Raw genomic sequence first — 26,684 nt, 5'->3', positions numbered from 1 at the left:
GGAAGACACCTGTATAAGATCCAGGAGGGCAGGGAGAGACAGGGAAGACACCTGTATAAGATCCAGGAGGGCAGGGAGAAACAGGGAAGACACCTGTATAAGATCCAGGAGGGCAGGGAGAGACAGGGAAGACACCTGTATAAGATCCAGGAGGGCAGGGAGAGACAGGGAAGACACCTGTATAAGATCCAGGAGGGCAGGGAGAGACAGGGAAGACACCTGTATAAGATCCAGGAGGGCAGGGAGAGACAGGGAAGACACCTGTGTAAGATCCAGCAGGGCAGGGAGAGACAGGGAAGACACCTGTGTGAGATCCAGGAAAGGGTAGGGGCAGGGAGAGGCAGAGCAGATACCTGTATAAGATCCTGGAGGGCAGGTAGAGACAGGGAAGACACCTGTATAAGATCCAGGATAAGGTGGGGGCAGTGTCACGTGACTTGGGGGTAATCTAGTATATCTATGTCTATGTTGTATTCTAGTTTCTTTTTCTATGTTGGTGTTTTGTATGATTCCCAATTAGTGGCAGCTGGTAATCGTTGTCTCTGATTGGGGATCATATTTAAGTAGTTATTGTTTATTGTCTTCACTTTTCGTTCATTCTTTATTGTTTTTGTGCGTTTTAAATGTAAAAAAAACATGTGGAAAATATCACGCTGCACCTTGGTCCGATAATTCTTACGACGAACGTGACAGAAGATCCCACCATAACAGGACCAAGCAGCGTGTGCAGGAGGAGAGGGGATCCTGGACTTGGGAGGAGATCAGGATAGGACAGGACAGCCTTACTTAGCGGCAGACGCAAGGAGAAAAGGGAGGACAGCGACGACACCGTGAGTCACGGCCACAAAGAAAGCCCAAAAATCAGCCCGAAAATATTTGGGGGGGGCACAAGGGGTGGTTGCGGAGCCGAGGAGAGAACCAGAGTCTGGGAGAAGAGAGAGAAACTGGAGGAGAGTGAACAGAGAAAGTCAGAGGCCGTCAGTGAGTGGATGGAGATATTGGAGAGTTGTTGAGTTGGTGGAAGGTGCACGACATTTGCCCTAAACCACGTGTTATCAGTTTAATGACACCCGAGTCAGCTCTCTGTACTCGTCCTGAGGAGCGTGCTATCAGTCTGGTAAAATCTGTGCTGGTTCACACACCAGGTCTCCAGTACGCCTTCCCAGCCCAGTAAGTCCTGCGCCAGCTCCACGCACCAGGTCTCCACTACGCCTTCCCAGCCCAGTAAGTCCTGCGCCAGCTCCACGCACCAGGTCTCCAGTACGCCTTCCCAGCCCAGTAAGTCCTGCGCCAGCTCCACGCACCAGATCTCCAGTACGCCTTCCCAGCCCAGTAAGTCCTGCGCCAGCTCCACGCACCAGATCTCCAGTACGCCTTCCCAGCCCAGTAAGTCCTGTGCCAGCTCCACACACCAGGTCTCCAGTACGCCTTCCCAGCCCAGTAAGTCCTGCGCCAGCTCCACACACCAGGTCTCCAGTACGCCTTCCCAGCCCAGTAAGTCCTGCGCCAGCTCCACGCACCAGATCTCCAGTACGCCTTCCCAGCCCAGTAAGTCCTGCGCCAGCTCCACGCACCAGATCTCCAGTACGCCTTCCCAGCCCAGTAAGTCCTGCGCCAGCTCCACGCACCAGGTCTCCAGTACGCCTTCCCAGCCCAGTAAGTCCTGCGCCAGCTCCCCTACCCACTACTTAACTACCTAACCACTTCTTACCTATTATGTTAGGTCACCAACAACTCACTAAAATACACAGCCAATTTTACCAGCCAAGAGAGAGAAAAAGCAGAGATAAAATGAATCACTAACCTTTGATAATCTTCATCAGATGTGTCGTGGAAATTTCGTCTATTTACCAAATCATGAGAGCAAACCACACACAAGTCAGAGTTAGTTATCAAAGTCCATCTTTAATTATATGAGCTCTATCACAACCCTGTGACTCTCAGATAAATTCAGTGTCTGTCAATGAATTCTCTGAGAGTCCCTTCTACATTGCAACTGAGATCCTTTAATAGCAAGAGACGCACATGATGAGACAGCATAGGCATAATTTATCGTTCAGCTATGTTCTCTTCTCAAACTCAGAACCATAAACCAATCCTCCATATCAACAGGCATATATCAAATCCATCTTGACAAGATCACAGAGACACACTGACTGGCACACAGACATTGTGGAGCCAAGAGATACACGCTTGACCTCTCCCCTCTCTCCGGCCCAAGCAACTTAGTCCTGACATAGAACAGATACTGCAACCCCGCCACAGTATTATACAAAAATAACATTCTGATGAGAAGTAGCTTACAAACATATGATGAATTTAAAACATCTTACCTATGTTACCAACCAATTCTGTTTATTCCCCGACAGATGACACTCATTAGTCTTCATGTTACACAATACATGCATGTTTTGTTTGATAAAGTTCATATTTATCAGAAAATCTGAGTTTACATTGGGGTATTAAATTCACTAGTTCCAAAAACATCCAGTGATTTTGCATAGCCACATCATTCAACAGAAATACTCATCATAAATGTAGATGATAATACAATTGATACACATGGAATAATAGACATACCTCTCCTTAATACAACCGCTGTGTTAGATTTAAAAAAAACTTTGCATGCATTACTTTTTCCATAATCTGAGACGGCGCTCAAAAGTAAAAACACCACAGCCGCAAAGATGGCGTGAACATAAACAAGAAATTACATGATAAATTTTCCCTTACCTTTGATCTACATCAGAAAGCACTCCAGGAATCCCAGGTCCACAATAAATGTTTGTTTTGTTCAAAAATGTCCGTTATTTATGTAAAATACCTTCTTTTTTTTAGAGCGTTTAGTAATACATATCCAAACGCTAATTCTGGTCAGCGTTATATCGGACAAAAACATCAAAAAGTGATATTACTGGTCTAAGAAACATTTCAAACTAAGTACAGAATCAATCATTAGGATGTTTGTAACATATAGCTTCAATAAAGTTCCAACCGGAGTATTCCTTCTTGTCTTCGTGAGCAATGGAACACAAGTGACTACCATAAGGAATAAGAGTGATCAGAAAATGGCTGACTGCCAGACACCTGACTGATTCTGCTGTCATTCACTCACACAACATCATAGAAGTCTCATTATAATTTCTATTGATGGTTGACATCTAGTGGAACCCCTAGGCAGTGCAACATCATTCATATCTCATGGGGATTTCATTGGACACTGGTGAATACATACAAAGCTCAGATGTCTGACTTCCTGTTTTGATTTCAACTCAGGATTTTGCCTGCTAATATGAGTTATGTTATACTCACAGACATCATTCAAACAGTTTTAGAAACTTTAGAGTGTTTCTATCCATTACCAATAATAAAATGCATATATTAGAAACTGAGACTGAGGAGCAGGCCATTTACTTTGGGCAACTTATTCATCCAAGCTACTCAATACTGCCCCCAGCCATAAAAAGTAAAAAGTAAAAATAATAACAATAAAAAAAGTTATGTATTTGGCTAAGGTATATATAAACCTCCGACTTCAACTGTATGTTTCAGTAAGGTTGGATTTATAGCAATGGTTATCAACTCTTCCTGCAGGGATGAAATGCAAATTGTAGAAAATTGAGGTTTTGCTGGCAGCTGCAGAGAACTATTTGTGTGTGCAAGACTTCAGAAAAGTTACAGGGTGTGTTTTTATTTTTTTTATCTTTATTTAACCAGGCAAGTCAGTTAAGAACAAATTCTTATTTTCAATGACGGCCTAGGAACAGTGGGTTAACTGCCTGTTCAGGGGCAGAACGACAGATTTGTACCTTGTCAGCTTGGGAGTTTGAACTTGCAACCTTGTGGTTACTAGTCCAACGCTCTAACCACTAGGCTACCCTGCCGCCCCAAGTGATGTTCCATCCTTTCAGGTTGTTGGCCATGAGGTAGGACGAGATAGATAAAAAAAAAAAGATTAAAAACAGTGGAGTTGGTAAGTGTTAATTTTAATTTTATAATACTTTAGTAGGTGGCGGTAATGCAACATATTTGGATGCCAACCGCCGTTAAACCACATCGAAGAAGAAATCTCCCCCAATGCGGAAATAGAAAGGGGGATTCCTGGTGCAGGTTAGCTTGGCGCTGTCGCTTTGACAGACAACCACATCAGAAGAATGTCAGAACTACCGATGGGAAATTAATTTCATCAGATTTTAATAGAAATACAACCTGGAAGTGGAGTCAGTTGCGGAAAATACGCTTGGTCTGCCACAGTCAACCCAGAGCTAAATTAGCTAAAACCAACTAGCAATACGTATACACATAAAAGGTAAGGTTTCTTCATGTTAGCTAAACAACTAACGTTAGTTACATATATAATTGAGATAAAGGCATGTCGTTGGCTGTAGTGCTGACGAGTTGACGGGATTGTGATGGCGAGCGGAGCCAGAATTAGTCACATCATGTTTGTCTAGCTAAGCTAACCCAGCTATAGGCTTTATGCCTGGTGAACCAGTACTTAGTCCAAGGGCCTGAGGAGACGATCCTCAGGGTTAAAAAACAATTACGTTCAGTATTCAACATAAACATGGAGTTTCGCAGAATAACTATAATATTTGTAGACCTTTTGTTATGGAAGTTGGTACATGCGGTGCTTAATAATAACAGCTGGGTGTCAGAGGAGATCTCGTCTCCTCCAACCCAGCTACTGGTTCATATGACCTGCGAGTGAACTAACCGTTTTTCTCATTTCCTAATGTTACTAGCTGTTAACTAGGTAAAACATACAGTAGGTTAGCTAGGTATCAAAACCAACCAGGATGGAGCTAGAAGTGAAAGTAGCCGAGCAGACCGACTGCCTATTAGATAAAGCAGGCAGGGCTATGTCCGTTTTGGTCATTTCTGTTAACGTTATATAATCAATCCACCGCAGCATGGTTTTGTACTCATTCAGCAGTTTTTAACTGATTCGGTATAATAACATTGGAAATGTTAACGTTAAAAGTTCAATTTATATTCCTTAAATGTGAGTTGAACATGATGTTGTCACTGCTTCCTGTTGACAAGACGTTTTGATAAACAGGCCAATGTCAAAACGCCGTTTTACGTGTCCAAGTCAATAACAATATGCAGAAACAGTTTGTGATATATTGAAAACATAAAATGTACATGTGCAACAATAGTAATCATTTTATTTGTTTATTTTTACGAGCACCTTATAAACTGCACCAGAAACCCTGTTGTGCTGGTAATAAATCAAATCAAATTGTATTTGTCACATACACATGGTTAACAGATGTTATTTGTCACATACACATGGTTAACAGATGTTAATGGTCACATACACATGGTTAACAGATGTTAATGGTCACATACACATGGTTAACAGATGTTAATGGTCACATACACATGGTTAACAGATGTTAATGGTCACATACACATGGTTAACAGATGTTATTGGTCACATACACATGGTTAACAGATGTTATTGGTCACATACACGTGGTTAACAGATGTTATTGGTCACATACACGTGGTTAACAGATGTTAATGGTCACATACACATGGTTAGCAGATGTTAATGGTCACATACACATGTTAGCAGATGTTAAGGGTCACATACACATGTTAGCAGATGTTAATGGTCACATACACATGGTTAGCAGATGTTAATGGTCACATGGTTAGCAGATGTTAATGGTCACATACACATGGTTAACAGATCTTATTGGTCACATGGTTAGCAGATGTTAATGGTCACATGGTTAGCAGATGTTAATGGTCACATGGTTAGCAGATGTTAATGGTCACATGGTTAGCAGATGTTAATGGTCACATGGTTAGCAGATGTTAATGGTCACATACACATGGTTAGCAGATGTTAATGGTCACATACACATGGTTATGGTTAGCAGATGTTAATGGTCACATACACAGGGTTAGCAGATGTTAATGGTCACATACACAGGGTTAGCAGATGTTAATGGTCACATACACATGTTAGCAGATGTTAATGGTCACATACACATGTTAGCAGATGTTAATGGTCACATACACATGTTAGCAGATGTTAATGGTCACATATACATGGTTATGGTTAGCAGATGTTAATGGTCACATACACATGGTTAGCAGATGTTAATGGTCACATGGTTAGCAGATGTTAATGGTCACATGGTTAGCAGATGTTAATGGTCACATGGTTAACAGATGTTAATGGTCACATGGTTAGCAGATGTTAATGGTCACATGGTTAGCAGCTGTTAATGCGAGTGTAGTGAAATGCTTGTGCTTCTAGTTCTGATAATGCAGTAATAACCAACGAGTAATCTAACCTAACAATTTCACAACAACTACCTTAAACACACAAGTGTAAAGGGATAAAGAATGTGTACATAAAGATATAGGAATGAGTGATGGTACAGAACGGCATAGGCAAGATGGAGTAGATGGTATAGAGTACAGTATATACAAATGAGATGAGAAATGTAGGGTATGTAAACATAAAGTGGCGTAGTTTAAAGTGGCTAGTGATACATGTATTACATAAAGATGGCAAGATGGAGTAGATGGTATAGAGTACAGTATATACATATACATATGAGACGAGTAATATAGGGTATGTTAACATTATATTAAGTGGCATTGTTTAAAGTGGCTAGTGATACATTTTTACATGTATGGCAGCAACCACTCAATGTATGGCAGCAACCACTCAATGCACTTGCTAATAAAGTCGCTCACTGAATCAGCGTATTCGTCAATGTTGTTGTTGGACGTAATGCGGAACATATCCCAGTCCACGTGATGGAAGCAGTCTTGAAGCGTGGAATCAGATTGCTCGGACCAGCGTTGAACAGACTTGAGCGCGGGAGCTTCCTGTTTTAGTTTCTGTCTATAGGCAGGAGGCAACAAAATGGAGTCGTGGTCAGCTTTTCCGAAAGGAGGGCGGGGGAGGGCCTTATATGCGTCGCAGAAGTTAGAATAACAATGATCCAGGGTTTTACCAGCCCTGGTAGCACAATCGATATGCTGATACAATTTAGAGAGCCTTGTTTTCAGATTAGCCTTGTTTTCAGATTAGCCATGTTGAAATCCCCAGCTACAATGAATGCAGCCTTAGGATATGTGGTTTCCAGTTTACATAGAGTCAATCACTGATATGGATTAGGGGGAATCAGGTTGTATGTTATAACTACCACAACTAAAACAAATGGGAACTGGAACTGGATGGGAACTGGATGTTGTTTTTGTCACTGGTTAGCGGACAACCTGCAGAAAACAGTGAGCTACATTGTATTTGTGTATTGCATTTTAATATGGGGGTCACCAAAAGAGAGGGAAAACTGTTTTGTCAATCACTCATATCGTTGAAGTCAATTGCGCAAGAGGGGGGAGAAGAGGTTGCATGTCCTGCTAAAACTAACACAGCAACAAAAAAAAAGAAGTTAGGCTGGCCTGAAGAAGTTAGGCTGGCCTGAAGAAGTTAGGCTGGCCTGAAGAAGTTAGGCTGGCCTGAAGAAGTTAGGCTGGCCTGAAGAAGTTAGGCTGGCCTGAAGAAGTTAGGCTGGCCTGAAGAAGTTAGGCTGGCCTGAAGAAGTTAGGCTGGCCTGAAGAAGTTAGGCTGGCCTGAAGAAGTTAGGGCTGGCCTGAAGAAGCTAGGCTGGCCTGAAGAAGTTAGGCTGGCCTGAAGAAGCTAGGCTGGCCTGAAGAAGCTAGGCTGGCCTGAAGAAGCTAGGCTGGCCTGAAGAAGTTAGGCTGGCCTGAAGAAGTTAGGCTGGCCTGAAGAAGTTAGGCTGGCCTGAAGAAGTTAGGCTGGCCTGAAGAAGTCTTCAGGCTGGCCTGAAGAAGTTAGGCTGGCCTGAAGAAGTTAGGCTGGCCTGAAGAAGCTAGGCTGGCCTGAAGAAGCTAGGCTGGCCTGAAGAAGCTAGGCTGGCCTGAAGAAGCTAGGCTGGCCTGAAGAAGCTAGGCTGGCCTGAAGAAGCTAGGCTGGCCTGAAGAAGTTAGGCTGGCCTGAAGAAGTTAGGCTGGCCTGAAGAAGTTAGGCTGGCCTGAACAGGCGTCTCTTGAACATTCCGAGAGTTACTGTTGTAAAAGTGGTTTGGTGCCTCTAGCTTGAACAGTTCAAGAGTTACTGAATTATTTTATGCTAAGTTATAAAGAACAGGGACTGTGGTTGAAAATTAGCCGTCTGGCTAAAACCGGCAGTTTTTACTGAAATGTTGATTAATGTGCACTGTCCCTGTAAAACTAAATAAACTCCAACCTTCAGAGAGTTTTCTGAGCCTTGGTATAGTCCACATTGTTTTTAAATTCAGGCTGTGATAAAAACAATTATTAAATAGACACAATACCGCATTATGAAAACAACATGTTTTTAGATTATTTTTTTTTACAATTTATTGAAAATTAAATATAGAAATATTCAATTGTTACGCCCTGGGTCAGAAGGGTAGAGCGTTGGACTAGTAACCGGAAGGTTGCAAGTTCAAACCCCCGAGCTGACAAGGTACAAATCTGTCGTTCTGCCCCTGAACAGGCAGTTAACCCACTGTTCCTAGGCCGTGACTTGCCTAGTAAAATAAAAAAATCCTTTGCTTCATTTAACCAATTCAATTAAACACTCTGTCCACTCCTAAGAATTTGTAAGACCCTTATTTGCATAAAATGGACAGAGAGTCTCAAAACCAATCAGCTGCATTTATTCTCAAGAGTACTGAACACGATACAATTTACCACCGGTTATAAACTGAAAATGACGTCATTAGTTTTCAAACTGTCCCGTCTCTTCTCCCACCCTGGTACAATGGCAGTATAGTTCTCAAGCCTTCCCACATCGTCTCTCAACAATTTAGATAATGTATGACCGAGCCAAGGTCTTCCTGTGTAGATAAGCATTCTAGCCAGTCTGACGATAAGTTCATTCATTTCTACCAAGGAACAGACAGTCATTGTTCTAACTCTTGATTATATTTACACACATTATATTCAGTACTAGGATTAAAAGAAAATTCATACATCTATACAGTAACATAATAGTATTCTGATTAGTCAGTCCTGATTGAAATGTATACAGAATTAGTCATTATTGATAAAAAATCCCTTGACATCAATTTACATAAGTATACACACCCCTGAATCAATACTGTGTAGAAGCACCTTTGGCAACGATTACAGCTGTAAATCTTTCTGGATCTTTGAAGGGCCCTCCACACCTGGATTGTGCAATATTTTCTTTATGCTTTTCAGAATTCTTCAACCTCTGTCAAATTGGTGGTTGATCATTGCTCGACAACCATTTTCAGGTCTTGACATAGATTTTCACATAGATTAAAGTCAACTGTAACTTGGCCACTTAGGAGCATTCACTCTTCCTCCACACTGTCACTCCAACACACCCACCACAACTCACCCATCATTTATACTCGACCCACCCACATACAATCACCATACAATCACCATACAATCACCATACAATCACCATACAGTCACCATACAATCACCATACAATCACATTTACATTTACATTTAAGTCATTTAGCAGACGCTCTTATCCAGAGCGACTTACCATGCAATCACCATGCAATCACCATGCAATCACCATGCAATCACCATACAATCACCATACAGTCACCATACAATCACCATACAGTCACCATACAGTCACCATACAGTCACCATACAATCACCATACAATCGCCATACAATCACCATACAATCACATTTACATTTACATTTAAGTCATTTAGCAGACGCTCTTATCCAGAGCGACTTACAAATTGGTGAATTCACCATACAATCACCATACAATCACCATGCAATCACCATGCAATCACCATACAATCACCATACAATCACCATACAATCACCATACAATCACCATACAGCGCATTAGACGAGTGTTTGGACATCTGGACTTTTCCCCCGTTTTGTTACGTTACAGGCTTATTCGATAATTGATGAGGAAAACAATGTATTTCATTCATCTACACACAATACTCCATAATGACAAAGCGAAAACAGGTTTTTAAAGGTTGTGTTGTTGCCATGCTGTGTTGTCTTAGGTCTCTCTTTATGTAGTGTTGTGGTGTCTTAGGTCTCTCTTTATGTAGTGTTGTGTTGTCTCTCTTTATGTGGTGTTGTGATGTCTCTCTTTATGTAGTGTTGTGGTGTCTCTCTTTATGTAGTGTTGTGTTGTCTCTCTTTATGTAGTGTTGTGTTGTCTCTCTTATGTAGTGTTGTGGTGTCTCTCTTTATGTAGTGTTGAGTTGTGTCTCTTTATGTAGTGTTGTGTTGTCTCTCTTTATGTAGTGTTGTGTTGTCTCTCTTTATGTAGTTTTGTGTTGTCTCTCTTTATGTAGTTTTGTGTTGTCTCTCTTTATGTAGTGTTGTGGTGTCTCTCTTTATGTTGTGGTGTCTCTCTTTATGTAGTGTTGTGTTGTCTCTCTTTATATAGTGTTGTGGTGTCTCTCTTTATGTAGTGTTGTGGTGTCTCTCTTTATATAGTGTTGTGTTGTCTCTCTTTATGCAGTGTTGTGATGTCTCTCTTTATGTAGTGTTGTGGTGTCTCTCTTTATGTAGTGTTGTGTTGCATTAGGTCTCTCTTTATGTAGTGTTGTGTTGTCTCTCTTTATGCAGTGTTGTGGTGTCTCTCTTTATGTTGTGTTGTCTTTGGTCTCTCTTTGTGTAGTGTTGTGTTGTCTCTCTTTATGCAGTGTTGTGTTGTCTCTCTTTATGTAGTGTTGTCTCTCTTTATGTAGTGTTGTGTTGTCTCTCTTTTTTTGTTTGTTTTTAAACTTGTTTTCGCTTTGTCATTATGGGGTATTGTGATGTCATTATGGGGTATTGTGATGTCGTTATGGGGTATTGTGATGTCGTTATGGGGTATTGTGACGTCGTTATGGGGTATTGTGACGTCGTTATGGGGTATTGTGACGTCGTTATGGGGTATTGTGACGTCGTTATGGGGTATTGTGACGTCGTTATGGCGTATTGTGATGTCGTATTGTGATGTCGTTATGGGGTATTGTGATGTCGTTATGGGGTATTGTGATGTCGTTATGGGGTATTGTGATGTCGTTATGGGGTATTGCTGAGGATTATTTATTTATTTTATCAATTTTAGAATAAGGCTGTAACAAAATGTGGAAAATGTTCAGGGGTCTGAATAACTTCCGAAGGCACTGTATCTACCTCATCACTCCAGTATCCCTGTCCCCTTCCCCCTATACATATCTACCTCCATCACTCCAGTATCCCTGTCCCCTATACATATCTACCTCCATCACTCCAGTATCACTGTCCCCTTCCCCCTATACATATCTACCTCCATCACTCCAGTATCACTGTCCCCTTCCCCCTATACATATCTACCTCCATCACTCAAGTATCCCTGTCCCCTTCCCCCTATACATATCTACCTCCATCACTCCAGTATCCCTGTCTCCTTCCCCCTATACATATCTACCTCCATCACTCCAGTATCCCTGTCCCCTTCCCCCTAAACATATCTACCTCCATCCCTCCAGTATCCCTGTACCCTATACATATCTACCTCATCACTCCAGTATCCCTGTCACCTATACATATCTACCTCCATCACTCCAGTATCCCTGTCACCTATACATATCTACCTCCATCACTCCAGTATCCCTGTCACCTATACATATCTACCTCCATCACTCCAGTATCCCTGTCCCCTATACATATCTACCTCCATCACTCCAGTATCCCTGTCACCTATACATATCTACCTCCATCACTCCAGTATCCCTGTCACCTATACATATCTACCTCCATCACTCCAGTATCCCTGTCACCTTCCCCCTATACATATCTACCTCCATCACTCCAGTATCCCTGTCCCCTATACATATCTACCTCATCACTCCAGTATCCCTGTCTCCTTCCCCCTATACATATCTACCTCCATCACTCCAGTATCCCTGTCCCCTTCCCCCTATACATATCTACCTCCATCACTCCAGTATCCCTGTCACCTATACATATCTACCTCCATCACTCCAGTATCCCTGTCACCTATACATATCTACCTCCATCACTCCAGTATCCCTGTCACCTATACATATCTACCTCATCACTCCAGTATCCCTGTCACCTATACATATCTGCCTCATCACTCCAGTATCTCTGTACCCTATACATATCTACCTCCATCACTCCAGTATCCCTGTCTCCTTCCCCCTATACATATCTACCTCCACCACTCCAGTATCCCTGTCTCCTGTCCCCTATACATATCTACCTCCATCACTCCAGTATCCCTGTCTCCTTCCCCCTATACATATCTACCTCCATCACTCCAGTATCCCTGTCCCCTTCCCCCTATACATATCTACCTCCATCACTCCAGTATCCCTGTCCCCTTCCCCTATACATATCTACCTCCATCACTCCAGTATCCCTGTCCCCTATACATATCTACCTCCATCACTCCAGTATCCCTGTCTCCTTCCCCCTATACATATCTACCTCCATCACTCCAGTATCCCTGTCCCCTTCCCCCTATACATATCTACCTCCATCACTCCAGTATCCCTGTCCCCTATACATATCTACCTCCATCACTCCAGTATCCCTGTCCCCTTCCCCCTATACATATCTACCTCCATCCCTCCAGTATCCCTGTCCCCTATACATATCTACCTCCATCACTCCAGTATCCCTGTCCCCTTCCCCCTATACATATCTACCTCCATCACTCCAGTATCCCTGTCCCCTTCCCCCAATACATATCTACCTCCATCACTCCAGTATCCCTGTCCCCTTCCCCCTATACATATCTACCTCCATCCCTCCAGTATCCCTGTACCCTATACATATCTACCTCCATCACTCCAGTATCCCTGTCACCTATACATATCTACCTCCATCACTCCAGTATCCCTGTCCCCTTCCCCCTATACATATCTACCTCCATCACTCCAGTATCCCTGTCACCTATACATATCTACCTCCATCACTCCAGTATCCCTGTCCCCTATACATATCTACCTCCATCACTCCAGTATCCCTGTCCCCTATACATATCTACCTCCATCACTCCAGTATCCCTGTCCCCTTCCCCCTATACATATCTACCTCCATCACTCCAGTATCCCTGTCACCTATACATATCTACCTCCATCACTCCAGTATCCCTGTCACCTATACATATCTACCTCATCACTCCAGTATCCCTGTCTCCTTCCCAATATACATATCTACCTCCATCACTCCAGTATCCCTGTCACCTTCCCCCTATACATATCTACCTCCATCACTCCAGTATCCCTGTCTCCTTCCCCCTATACATATCTACCTCCATCACTCCAGTATCCCTGTCCCCTTCCCCCTATACATATCTACCTCCATCACTCCAGTATCCCTGTCCCCTTCCCCCTATACATATCTACCTCCATCACTCCAGTATCCCTGTCCCCTTCCCCCTATACATATCTACCTCCATCACTCCAGTATCCCTGTACCCTATACATATCTACCTCCATCACTCCAGTATCCCTGTCCCCTTCCCCCTATACATATCTACCTCCATCACTACAGTATCCCTGTACCCTATACATATCTACCTCCATCACTCCAGTATCCCTGTCACCTATACATATCTACCTCTATCACTCCAGTATCCCTGTCCCCTGTCACCTATACATATCTACCTCCATCACCCCAGTATCCCTGTCTCCTTCCCCCTATACATATCTACCTCCATCACTCCAGTATCCCTGTCCCCTTCCCCCTATACATATCTACCTCCATCACTCCAGTATCCCTGTCCCCTTCCCCCTATACATATCTATCTCCATCACTCCAGTTTCCCTGTCTCCTTCCCCCTATACATATCTACCTCCATCACTCCAGTATCCCTGTCCCCTTCCCCCTATACATATCTACCTCCATCACTCCAGTATCCCTGTCTCCTTCCCCCTATACATATCTACCTCCATCACTCCAGTATCCCTGTCCCCTTCCCCCTATACATATCTACCTCCATCACTCCAGTATCCCTGTCTCCTTCCCCCTATACATATCTACCTCCATCACTCCAGTATCCCTGTCTCCTTCCCCCTATACATATCTACCTTCATCACCCCAGTATCCCTGTCTCCTTCCCCCTATTCATATCTACCTCCATCACTCCAGTATCCCTGTCCCCTTCCCCCTATACATATCTACCTCCATCACTCCAGTATCCCTGTCACCTATACATATCTACCTCCATCACTCCAGTATCCCTGTCACCTATACATATCTACCTCCATCACTCCAGTATCCCTGTCACCTATACATATCTACCTCCATCACTCCAGTATCTCTGTACCCTATACATATCTACCTCCATCACTCCAGTATCTCTGTACCCTATACATATCTACCTCCATCACTCCAGTATCCCTGTCTCCTTCCCCCTATACATATCTACCTCCATCACTCCAGTATCCCTGTCTCCTTCCCCCTATACATATCTACCTCCATCACCCCAGTATCCCTGTCTCCTTCCCCCTATACATATCTACCTCCATCACTCCAGTATCCCTGTCCCCTTCCCCCTATACATATCTACCTCCATCACTCCAGTATCCCTGTCACCTATACATATCTACCTCCATCACTCCAGTATCCCTGTCTCCTTCCCCCTATACATATCTACCTCCATCACTCCAGTATCCCTGTCCCCTTCCCCCTATACATATCTACCTCCATCACTCCAGTATCTCTGTACCCTATACATATCTACCTCCATCACTCCAGTATCCCTGTCTCCTTCCCCCTATACATATCTACCTCCATCACTCCAGTATCCCTGTCTCCTTCCCCCTATACATATCTACCTTCATCACCCCAGTATCCCTGTCTCCTTCCCCCTATTCATATCTACCTCCATCACTCCAGTATCCCTGTCCCCTTCCCCCTATACATATCTACCTCCATCACTCCAGTATCCCTGTCACCTATACATATCTACCTCCATCACTCCAGTATCCCTGTCACCTATACATATCTACCTCCATCACTCCAGTATCTCTGTACCCTATACATATCTACCTCCATCACTCCAGTATCTCTGTACCCTATACATATCTACCTCCATCACTCCAGTATCCCTGTCTCCTTCCCCCTATACATATCTACCTCCATCACTCCAGTATCCCTGTCTCCTTCCCCCTATACATATCTACCTCCATCACCCCAGTATCCCTGTCTCCTTCCCCCTATACATATCTACCTCCATCACTCCAGTATCCCTGTCCCCTTCCCCCTATACATATCTACCTCCATCACTCCAGTATCCCTGTCACCTATACATATCTACCTCCATCACTCCAGTATCCCTGTCTCCTTCCCCCTATACATATCTACCTCCATCACTCCAGTATCCCTGTCCCCTTCCCCCAATACATATCTACCTCCATCACTACAGTATCCCTGTCCCCTTCCCCCTATACATATCTACCTCCATCACTCCAGTATCCCTGTCTCCTTCCCCCTATACATATCTACCTCCATCACTCCAGTATCTCTGTACCCTATACATATCTACCTCCATCACTCCAGTATCCCTGTCACCTATACATATCTACCTCCATCACTCCAGTATCCCTGTCTCCTTCCCCCTATACATATCTACCTCCATCACTCCAGTATTCTTATAGCTACTGACCCTGTATATTTTGAGTCATTGATGTTCTTATCACGTGAGGATGTGGTTTACATCCTAGATAGCAGGCCATTGGCTGCCATCATCACCAGGGGAATGTACGGCAGGTCTGATTGGTTCCAAATTTAGCAGTTCACATTTTTGCCTACTACTAGTAGCTGATGATATGCGTCTGTCTACATGTAGGATGTAGGTGCTTCTCCATCTGCATTTGTTGCTGTTTGGGGTTTTAGGCTGGGTTTGATTTATGATGCGTCATTTTAACATGGTTCAGCAGCATGGTACAGCCCCAGACAGACACCTGGGACATGGCTGGGGACGAGGGAGGCGGGGCTCTCCGGGTTCCACCTGAGCTGGCAGCCAATGAGGTGGTGACCAGACTACTGGGAGACAACCAGCAGCTCCGAGGTATGTGTCACTCACACACCACTGGAATACTGTCTTTGATCCACAATGAGGCACAGTGTGTGTGTGTATATATGTGTGTGTGTGTGTGTGTGTAGAGGCGCTGCAGCGCAGCAACCAGGCCCTGCGTCAGCGCTGTGAGGAGATGGAGGAATGGCAACGGAGGTCTAGAGAAGAGAGAGAGTTCCTCAGCTGTCGTTTCCAGGAGGCCCGGGCGCTAGTGGAGAGACTGGCCAGAGAGAACCATAGCCTCACCAGCCTGGCCAGCCCCTCCAACCCCGGAGCCAACCAAGGCCTGCTGGTCAACGGCCCCAGTTTCAGCCAGGACTCCTGCCCCAACTCCACCAACTGCAGCTCCAATGGGGGTCCTGGGAGGGGAGGGGAGCAGGAAAAGAGCTCAGAGACCAACGGAACCATGGCAACCTCACTGGTCAGTACGGAGCGAGGAATGGTTGGATTCAGAATACCTAATAAATTCTTGACAAATTCTGTATCCTGTTTAAGTAGTAAACATTATTATTTGCTATTTGAATGGAAGGAAATATCATTTAAATCAGTGAAATTCAAATGTCTCCTCTTCTATAGTAGGCATAGTCTATACAAATATACATCTATAAAATGATCAATGAAAACAAATGTGTATAATATAAGAAATGTTGGAAAAGTGTTATGAACACTGGCTCGTTCCGTGAGTCCAGGTGAGTCCAGGTGAGACCTATGATCTCTTATTGGTTTTTCACACTCAACAGTTTCCCACGTCTGTCAAGAATGGTCCACCACCCAAAGGACATTCAGCCAACTTGACACAACTGTAGGGAAGCATTGTAGTCAAAATGGGCCAGCATCCCTGTAGAACGCTTTCGACATCTTGTAGAGGCCACGCCCTGATGAATCGAGGCTATTCTAAGCACTAAGGTTTAGAGTATATGAACATTGTTTCTAGAGAAAAGTGATTTTCTTTAGTATCTGGAAGTGTGACTTGTCAGATTCAATTAAAATGTTCATGTTCTATGGCTGAGTGGAATTTCTGTGAATTTCACTGAATTAAATTTGACTTCCTGTCACTCAAACTCTATATCCTGTGGGATGCATTTAAACTCATAAGTTGAACGTTGTTGAATTGAGCCCAACCCTGGTGGGTAGAGAGATGAATGTATACAAGAGATAGGAGAGAATTATTCATCCACACATTATGCTTAATTTCCTGGTTGACAGGTGACAGAGAGAGTGATGGAGAAGAGAGCAGAGGAGAATGAACAGATGATGCTCCACAGCTTGGTAAGAACCTGAGGGAGAAAGGTGTGTTTGTTAAATGCCATTAGTAGTCAGGTGACAGAGAGGGAGGGATGGAGAAGAGAGCAGAGACCATTAGTAGTCATGGCGGGGCTCAATCTTATTCTTATGTCATTCTCTCTGCCACCAAGAGTTAGTGTTGATAAGGATACTGTCAGACCATCACATAATTGGCATGTACACTACCGTTCAAAAGTTCGGGGTCACTTAGAAATGTCCTTGTTTTTGAAAGAAAATGTTCTTTTTTTTGTCCATTTTAAAATAACATCAAATTGGTCAGAAATACAGTGTACTCATTGTTAATGTTGTAAATGGCTATTGTAGCTGAAAATGGAATATCTACATAGGCCCATTATCAGCAACCATCACTCTTGTGTTCCAATGGCACGTTATGTTAGCTAATCCAAGTTTATCATTTTAAAAGGATAATTGATCATTAGAAAACCCTTTTGCAATTGTGCTAGTACAGCTGAAAACTGTTGTTCTGGTTAAAGAAGCAATACAACTGGCCTTCTTTAGACTAGTTGAGTATCTGGAGCATCAGCATTTGTGTGTTCGATTACAGGGTCAAATTGGCCAGAAACAAAGAACTTTCTTCCGAAACTCGTCAGTCTCTTCTTGTTCTGAGAAATGAAGGCTATTCCATGCGAGAAATTGCGAAGAACCTGAAGATCTCGTACAACGCTGTGCACGTTGGCAATAGTCAAGGGCTTATATGTGTTACATATCTATACTGTATGTTACAGGAGAAGGTCAATTTGACACAACAGCGCAAACTGGCCCTAACCAGAATAGAAAGAGGAGTGGGAGGCCCCGGTGCAAAACTGAGCAAGAGGACAAGTACATTAGAGTGTCTAGTTTGAGAAACAGACGCCTCACAAGTCCTCAAATGGCAGCTTCATTAAATAGTACCCACAAAACACCAGTCTCAACGTCAACAGTGAAGAGGTGACTCTGGGATGCTGGTCTTCGAGGCAGAGTTCCTCTGTCCAGTGTCTGTTCTTTATCCCATCTTAATCTTTTATTTTTATTGGCCAGTCTGAGATATGGCTTTTTCTTTGCAACTCTGCCTCGAAGTCCAGCATCCCGGAGTTGTACATGTACTGTAGTTAGTGTACTGCAGTTAAACTACAAACAACACTACAGTACACTAACTACACTACAGTATTAACTACAGTACACAATCTACACAACACACTGTAGTGTGTGTAGTGTAGGTTGTGTACAAAGTGTAGGTAGTGTGTGTGTAGTTTGTGTTCTGCAGTTAAACTACACTAGTTAGTGTTCTGTTTGTGGGGGTTCTGTTTGTGGGGGTTCTGTTTGTGGGGGTTCTGTTTGTGGGGGTTCTGTTTGTGGGGGTTCTGTTTGTGGGGGTTCTGTTTGTGGGGGTTCTGTTTGTGGGGGTTCTGTAGTTAGTGGGTGCTCTGTAGTTAGTTGGGTGCTCTGTAGTTAGTGGGTGCTCTGTAGTTAGTTGGGTGCTCTGTAGTTAGTGGGTGCTCTGTAGTTAGTGGGTGCTCTGTAGTTAGTGGGTGCTCTGTAGTTAGTGGGTGCTCTGTAGTTGGTGTTGCTGTTTTTGTCCGCAAAGCTTCTATCGAATATTCTGTCTGTCCCCTTCCCTCTCTCTCTCTTTACAGCCCTCAGAAAGAGGGAACGGGTTTCTCCAGCTGCTGAAGAGCCACAAAGAGAAGTTGGAAGAAGGGATGAGAGATCTGAGGTTGAGGAATGAAGAGCTGGAGAAAGAGAGGGATGAGGGAAAGCGGGAGAGAGACTGCCTTCGTCGCTCAGTTGAGGAACTCGAAACCAAGCTGGTTAAGGCACAGGTAGTGTGTGTGTGTGTGTGTGTGCGTGTGTGTTAGGGTCATTCTGTGTAAAAATCCAAAATTGAATGTAGGTCCTCCCGAGTGCAGAGGGACGCCACTACAACCTGGTTCGATTCCAGGTTGTGACCGGGAGATCCCAAGGGACGTTCACAATTGGCCCAGCATCGTCAGGGGGAGGGCGGGGTCGTCAGGGGGAGGGCGGGGTCGTCAGGGGAGTCCTAGTCTCAGCGCTCTGTAGCGACTCCTTGTGGCGGGGCGGGCTCCTTCGAGCTGACCTCACGTGGAACAGTGTTCCCTCTGGTTTGTCTGACTCCTGGGTTAGAGAGCAGTGTGATTTGGGGGAGCATGTTTCAGAGGACGTATGTCACAACCTTTGCCTCTCTGGGCCCTCTGGGGAGTTGGCTCACAGTCACCGTCGTAACATCGCTGGATACCACTCAATGAAGTGGACTAAAATGTGTGTAAACATTCAAATTGAAGGTAAAGGCATGCTTGTGTTCCTTAGAGCTGTGGTGTTACCGAGGAAACGGTTCAGCATTCCGAAGCCCCTCCCCCATCTGACAGGTATGACATCATTCCCTCATCACTTCCTGCAAGGCGTGTGTCCTTGTGTGTGCGCTGATGTTTCTGCCTCCTGTTTCCTCAGCTCCCACCTGGCCAAACTCACAGAGCAGCTACAGGCCACACAGTGCAGGTAAGAACTGTCTAGTGTCTCTCTATTTTGCCTTGTAATACTAAATGTGTGTGTGTGTGGTGTGTGTGGTGTGTGGTGTGGTGTGTGTGGTGTGTGGTGTGTGTGGTGTGTGGTGTGTGGTGTGTGTGGTGTGTGGTGTGCAGGTACAGAGAGCTGCAGGAGCAGTTAGATTCCCTCCAGAAGAGTTCAGCTCAGAGAGACAGAACTGAAGTGCTGCTTAAACAGAAGGACAAAGACTGTGCCCAGGTACACACTACACTATACACTATACTATACTACACACTACACTATACACTATACTATACTACACACTACACTATACACTATACTATACTACACACTACACTATACACTATACTATACTACACACTACACTATACACTATACTACACTATACACTACGCTATACTATACTACACACTACACTATACACTATACTATACTACACACTACACTATACTATACTACACTACACTATACACTACACTATACCATACTACACACTACACTATACTATACTATACTACACACTACACTATACACTATACTATACTACACACTATACTATACTACACTACACTATACTACACTATACACTACACTATACCATACTACACTATACACTATACTATACGACACACTATACTACACTATACACTACACTATACTACACTATACACTACACTATACTACACTATACACTATACTACACTATACACTATACTATACTACACTATACACTACACTATACTATACACTACACTATACACTACACTATACTATACTACACTATACACTACACTATACTATACTATACACTACACTATACACTATACTATACACTACAATATACTATACACTACACTATACACTACACTATACTATACACTACACTATACCATACTACACTATACACTACACTATACTATACACTACACTATACCATACTACACTATACACTATACTATACACTACACTATACTACACTACACTATACTATACTATACACTACACTATACCATACTACACTATACACTATGCTATACACTACACTATACTATACTACACTACACTATACTACACTATACACTACACTATACCATACTACACTATACACTATACTATACACTACACTATACTACACTACACTATACTACACTATACACTACACTATACCATACTACACTATACACTATACTATACACTACACTATACTATACTACACTATACACTACACTATACTATACACTACACTATACCATACTACACTATACACTATACTATACACTACACTATACTATACTACACTACACTATACTACACTATACACTACACTATACCATACTACACTATACACTATACTATACACTATACTATACTACACACTACAATATACTATACACTATACTATACTACACACTACAATATACTATACACTATACTATACTACACACTACAATATACTATACACTATACTATACTACACACTACAATATACTATACTATACTATACTACACACTACAATATACTATACACTATACTATACTACACACTACAATATACTATACACTATACTATACTACACACTACAATATACTATACTACACACTACAATATACTATACACTATACTATACTACACACTACAATATACTATACACTATACTATACTACACACTACAATATAATATACACTATACTATACTACACACTACAATATACTATACGACACACACACTATACGCTATACTACACACTACAATATACTATACGACACACACACTATACGCTATACTACACACTACAATATACTATACGACACACACACTATACACTATACTATACTACACACTACAATATACTATACTACACACTACACTATACACTATACTATACTACACACTACACTATACTATACGACACACACACTATACGCTATACTACACACTACAATATACTATACGACACACACACTATACGCTATACTACACACTACAATATACTATACGACACACACACTACACACTATACACTATACGCTATACTACACACTACACTATACACTATACTATACTACACACTACACTATACTATACGACACACACACTATACGTTATACTACACACTACAATATACTATACGACACACACACTATACGCTATACTACACACTACAATATACTATACGACACACACACTACACACTATACACTATACGCTATACTACACACTATACTATACGACACACACACTACACACTATACTATACTACACACTACAATATACTATACGACACACACACTACACACTATACGCTATACTACACACTACAATATACTATACGACACACACACTACACACTATACGCTATACTACACACTACAATATACTATACGACACACACACTACACACTATACACTATACACTATACTACACACTACACACTACACTATACTATACGGCACACACACTACACACTATACTATACTACACACTACAATATACTATACGACACACACACACTACACACTATACACTATACGCTATACTACACACTACACACTACACTATACGCTATACTATACTACACTATACACTACACTATACACTATACTATACTACACACTACAATATACTATACGACACACACACTATACTATACTACACACTACAATATACGACACACACACTACACACTATACTATACTACACACTACAATATACTATACGACACACACACTACAGACTATACACTATACGCTATACTACACACTACACTATACGCTATACTACACACTACACTACACGCTATACTACACACACACTATACACTATACTATACGATATACTACACACTACACTATACACTATACTACACGCTACACTATACGCTATACTACACTACACTACACGCTATACTACACACTACACTACACACTACATGCTATACTACACACTACACGCTATACTACACACACACTACACACTATACACTATACTACACACTACGCTATACTACACACACAATACACGCTATATACTATACGCTATACTACACTCTACACTACACTACACACTATACTATACGACACACCACACTACACACTATACTACACTACACATTACACTATACGACACACTACACGCTATACTATACTACACAGTACACTACACGCTATACTATACTACACAGTACACTACACGCTATACTATACTACACAGTACACTACACGCTATACTATACTACACAGTACACTACACGCTATACTATACTACACACTACACTACACACTATACTACACACTACACTATACTACACACTACACTATACTATACGACACACTACATTACACGCTATACTATACTACACACTACACTACACGCTATACTATACTACATACTACACACTACACTATACACTATATTACACACTACACTACACACTACACTATACGCTATACTACACACACACTATACACTATATTACAAACTATACTACACACCACACTATACGCTATACTACACACACACTATACTACACACTACACTACACTATACGCTATACTACACACACACTATACTACACACTACACTATACACTATACTACACACACTACACTATACGCTATACTACACACACACTATACACTATACGCTATACTACACACACTATACACTATACTGCACACTACACTATACGCTATACTACACACACACTACACACTATACACTATACTACACACTATACTACACACTGCACTATACGCTATACCACACACTATACTACACACACACTACACACTATACTACACACACACTACACACTATACTACACACTACACTATACGCTATACTACACACACACTACACACTACACTATACTACAGACACACTATACGCTATACTACAGACACACTATACGCTATACTACACACACTATACACTATACTGCACACTACACTATACGCTATACTACACACACACTACACACTATACTACACACTACACTATACACTATACTACACACACTATACACTATACTACACACACTATACACTATATACTACACACACACTATACACTATACTACACTATACGCTATACTACACACACACTACACACTATACGCTATACTACACACTACGCTATACTACACACTACGCTATACTACAGACACACTATACGCTATACTACAGACACACTATACGCTATACTACACACACACTACACACTATACTACACACTACACTATACACTGTACTACACACACTATACACTATATACTACACACACACTATACACTATACTACACACTACACTATACTACACACACACTATATACTACACACACACTATACACTATACTACACACACACTATACGCTATACTACACACACACTATACGCTATACTACACACACACTATACACTATACTACACACACACTATACGCTATACTACACACACACTATATGCTATACTACACATACACTATACTACACACACACTATACGCTATACTACACACACTACACGCTATACGCTATACTACACACACACTACACACTATACTACACATACACTATACTACACACACACTATACGCTATACTACACACTACACTATACTATACTACACACACACTATATCCCTTCTTTCTTTTCTCTCCAAACTCTTGAACGTGCCGTCCTTGGCCAGCTCTCCCGCTATCTCTCTCAGAATGACCTTCTTGATCCAAATCAGTCAGGTTTCAAGACTAGTCATTCAACTGAGACTGCTCTTCTCTGTACACTATACTACAGACACACTATACGCTATACTACACACACACTACACACTATACTACACACTATACTACACACTATACTACACACTATACTACACACTACACTATACACTGTACTACACACACTATACACTATACACTATATACTATATACTACACACACACTATACACTATACTACACACACTATACACTATATACTACACACACACTATACACTATACTACACACTACACTATACTACACACACACACACTATACACTATACTACACACACACACTATACGCTATACTACACACACACTATACACTATACTACACACACACTATACGCTATACTACACATACACTATACTACACACACACTATGCGCTATACTACACACACACACTACACACTATACTACACATACACTATACTACACACACACTATACGCTATACTACACACACTACACGCTATACGCTATACTACACACACACTACACACTATACTACACATACACTATACTACACACACACTATACGCTATACTACACACTACACTATACTACACACACACTATACTACACACTACACTATACTACACACACACTATGCTACACACACACACTATACACTATACTACACCAACACTATACACTATACTACACACACACACTATACTACACACACACTATACACTATACTACACACACACTATTCGCTATACTACACACACACTACACACTATACTACACATGCACTATACTACACACACACTACACACTATACTACACATACACTATACTACACACACACTATACGCTATACTACACACACACTACACACTATACTACACACTACACTATACTACACACACACTATACGCTATACTACACACACACTACACGCTATACGCTATACTACACACACACTACACACTATACTACACATACACTATACGACACACACACTACACACTATACTACACACTACACTATACTACACACACACTATACGCTATACTACACACACACTACACACTATACACTATACTACACACACACTATATGCTATACCACACACACACTACACGCTATACTACACACACACTATACGCTATACTACACACAAACACTACACACTATACGCTATACTACACACACACTACACGCTATACGCTATACTACACACACACTACACACTGTACTACACATACACTATACTACACACACACTATACGCTATACTACACACACACTACACACTATACTACACACTACACTATACTACACACTACACGCTATATGCTATACTACACACACACTACACACTATACACTATACTACACACACACTATACACTATACTACACACTATACGCTATACTGCACACACACTACACACTATACGCTATACTACACACACACTACACACTATACGCTATACTACACACACACTATACACTATACTACACACTATATGCTATACTACACACACACTACACACTATACGCTATACTACACACACACACTATACACTATACTACACACTACACTATACTACACACACACTATACACTATACTACACTATACTACACACACACTATACACTATACTACACACACACTACACACTATGCACTATACTACACACACACTACACACTATACACTATACTACACACACACTACACACTATATGCTATACTACACACACACTATACACTATACTACACACACACTATACGCCATACTACACACACACTACACACTATATGCTATACTATACACTACACTATGCTACACTATACACTACACTACTACACGACATACTATATACTATACTATACACTATACTACACACTATACTACACTATACGCTATACTACACACACACACTATACACTATACTACACACACACTATACGCTATACGACACACACTACACACTATATGCTATACTATACACTACACTATACTACACTATACACTACACTATACTACACTACATACTATACACTACACTACATACTATACACTATACTACACACTATA

At 41.9% G+C, this 26,684-nt stretch overlaps 1 protein-coding gene across 2 annotated transcripts in view; it reads left to right on the top strand.

Annotated features, from left to right (window-relative positions):
- Positions 1–4,064: 4,064 nt before the first annotated feature.
- Positions 4,065–26,684, top strand: part of LOC135503829 (NF-kappa-B essential modulator-like) — a 39,598-nt gene continuing 16,978 nt past the window's right edge. Inside the window, exons 1-8 of one of the 2 annotated variants that reach the window (XM_064921975.1) lie at positions 4,065–4,309; positions 15,933–16,063; positions 16,159–16,490; positions 17,276–17,338; positions 18,988–19,173; positions 19,679–19,737; positions 19,820–19,867; positions 20,011–20,113. In XM_064921975.1, the coding sequence (XP_064778047.1) occupies positions 15,934–16,063; positions 16,159–16,490; positions 17,276–17,338; positions 18,988–19,173; positions 19,679–19,737; positions 19,820–19,867; positions 20,011–20,113 (921 nt within the window). In that variant the 5' untranslated portion in view covers positions 4,065–4,309; position 15,933. Of the gene's footprint in view, positions 4,310–15,929; positions 16,064–16,158; positions 16,491–17,275; positions 17,339–18,987; positions 19,174–19,678; positions 19,738–19,819; positions 19,868–20,010; positions 20,114–26,684 lie in introns of both variants that reach the window. The other variant, XM_064921974.1, reaches the window with a different exon arrangement.

The sequence above is a fragment of the Oncorhynchus masou genome, chromosome 18 (assembly GCF_036934945.1).
Source record: "Oncorhynchus masou masou isolate Uvic2021 chromosome 18, UVic_Omas_1.1, whole genome shotgun sequence".
NCBI lineage: Eukaryota > Metazoa > Chordata > Actinopteri > Salmoniformes > Salmonidae > Oncorhynchus > Oncorhynchus masou.
The sequence above is the reverse complement of the archived record's forward strand: the minus strand, read 5'-3'. Positions and strand labels throughout refer to the sequence as shown.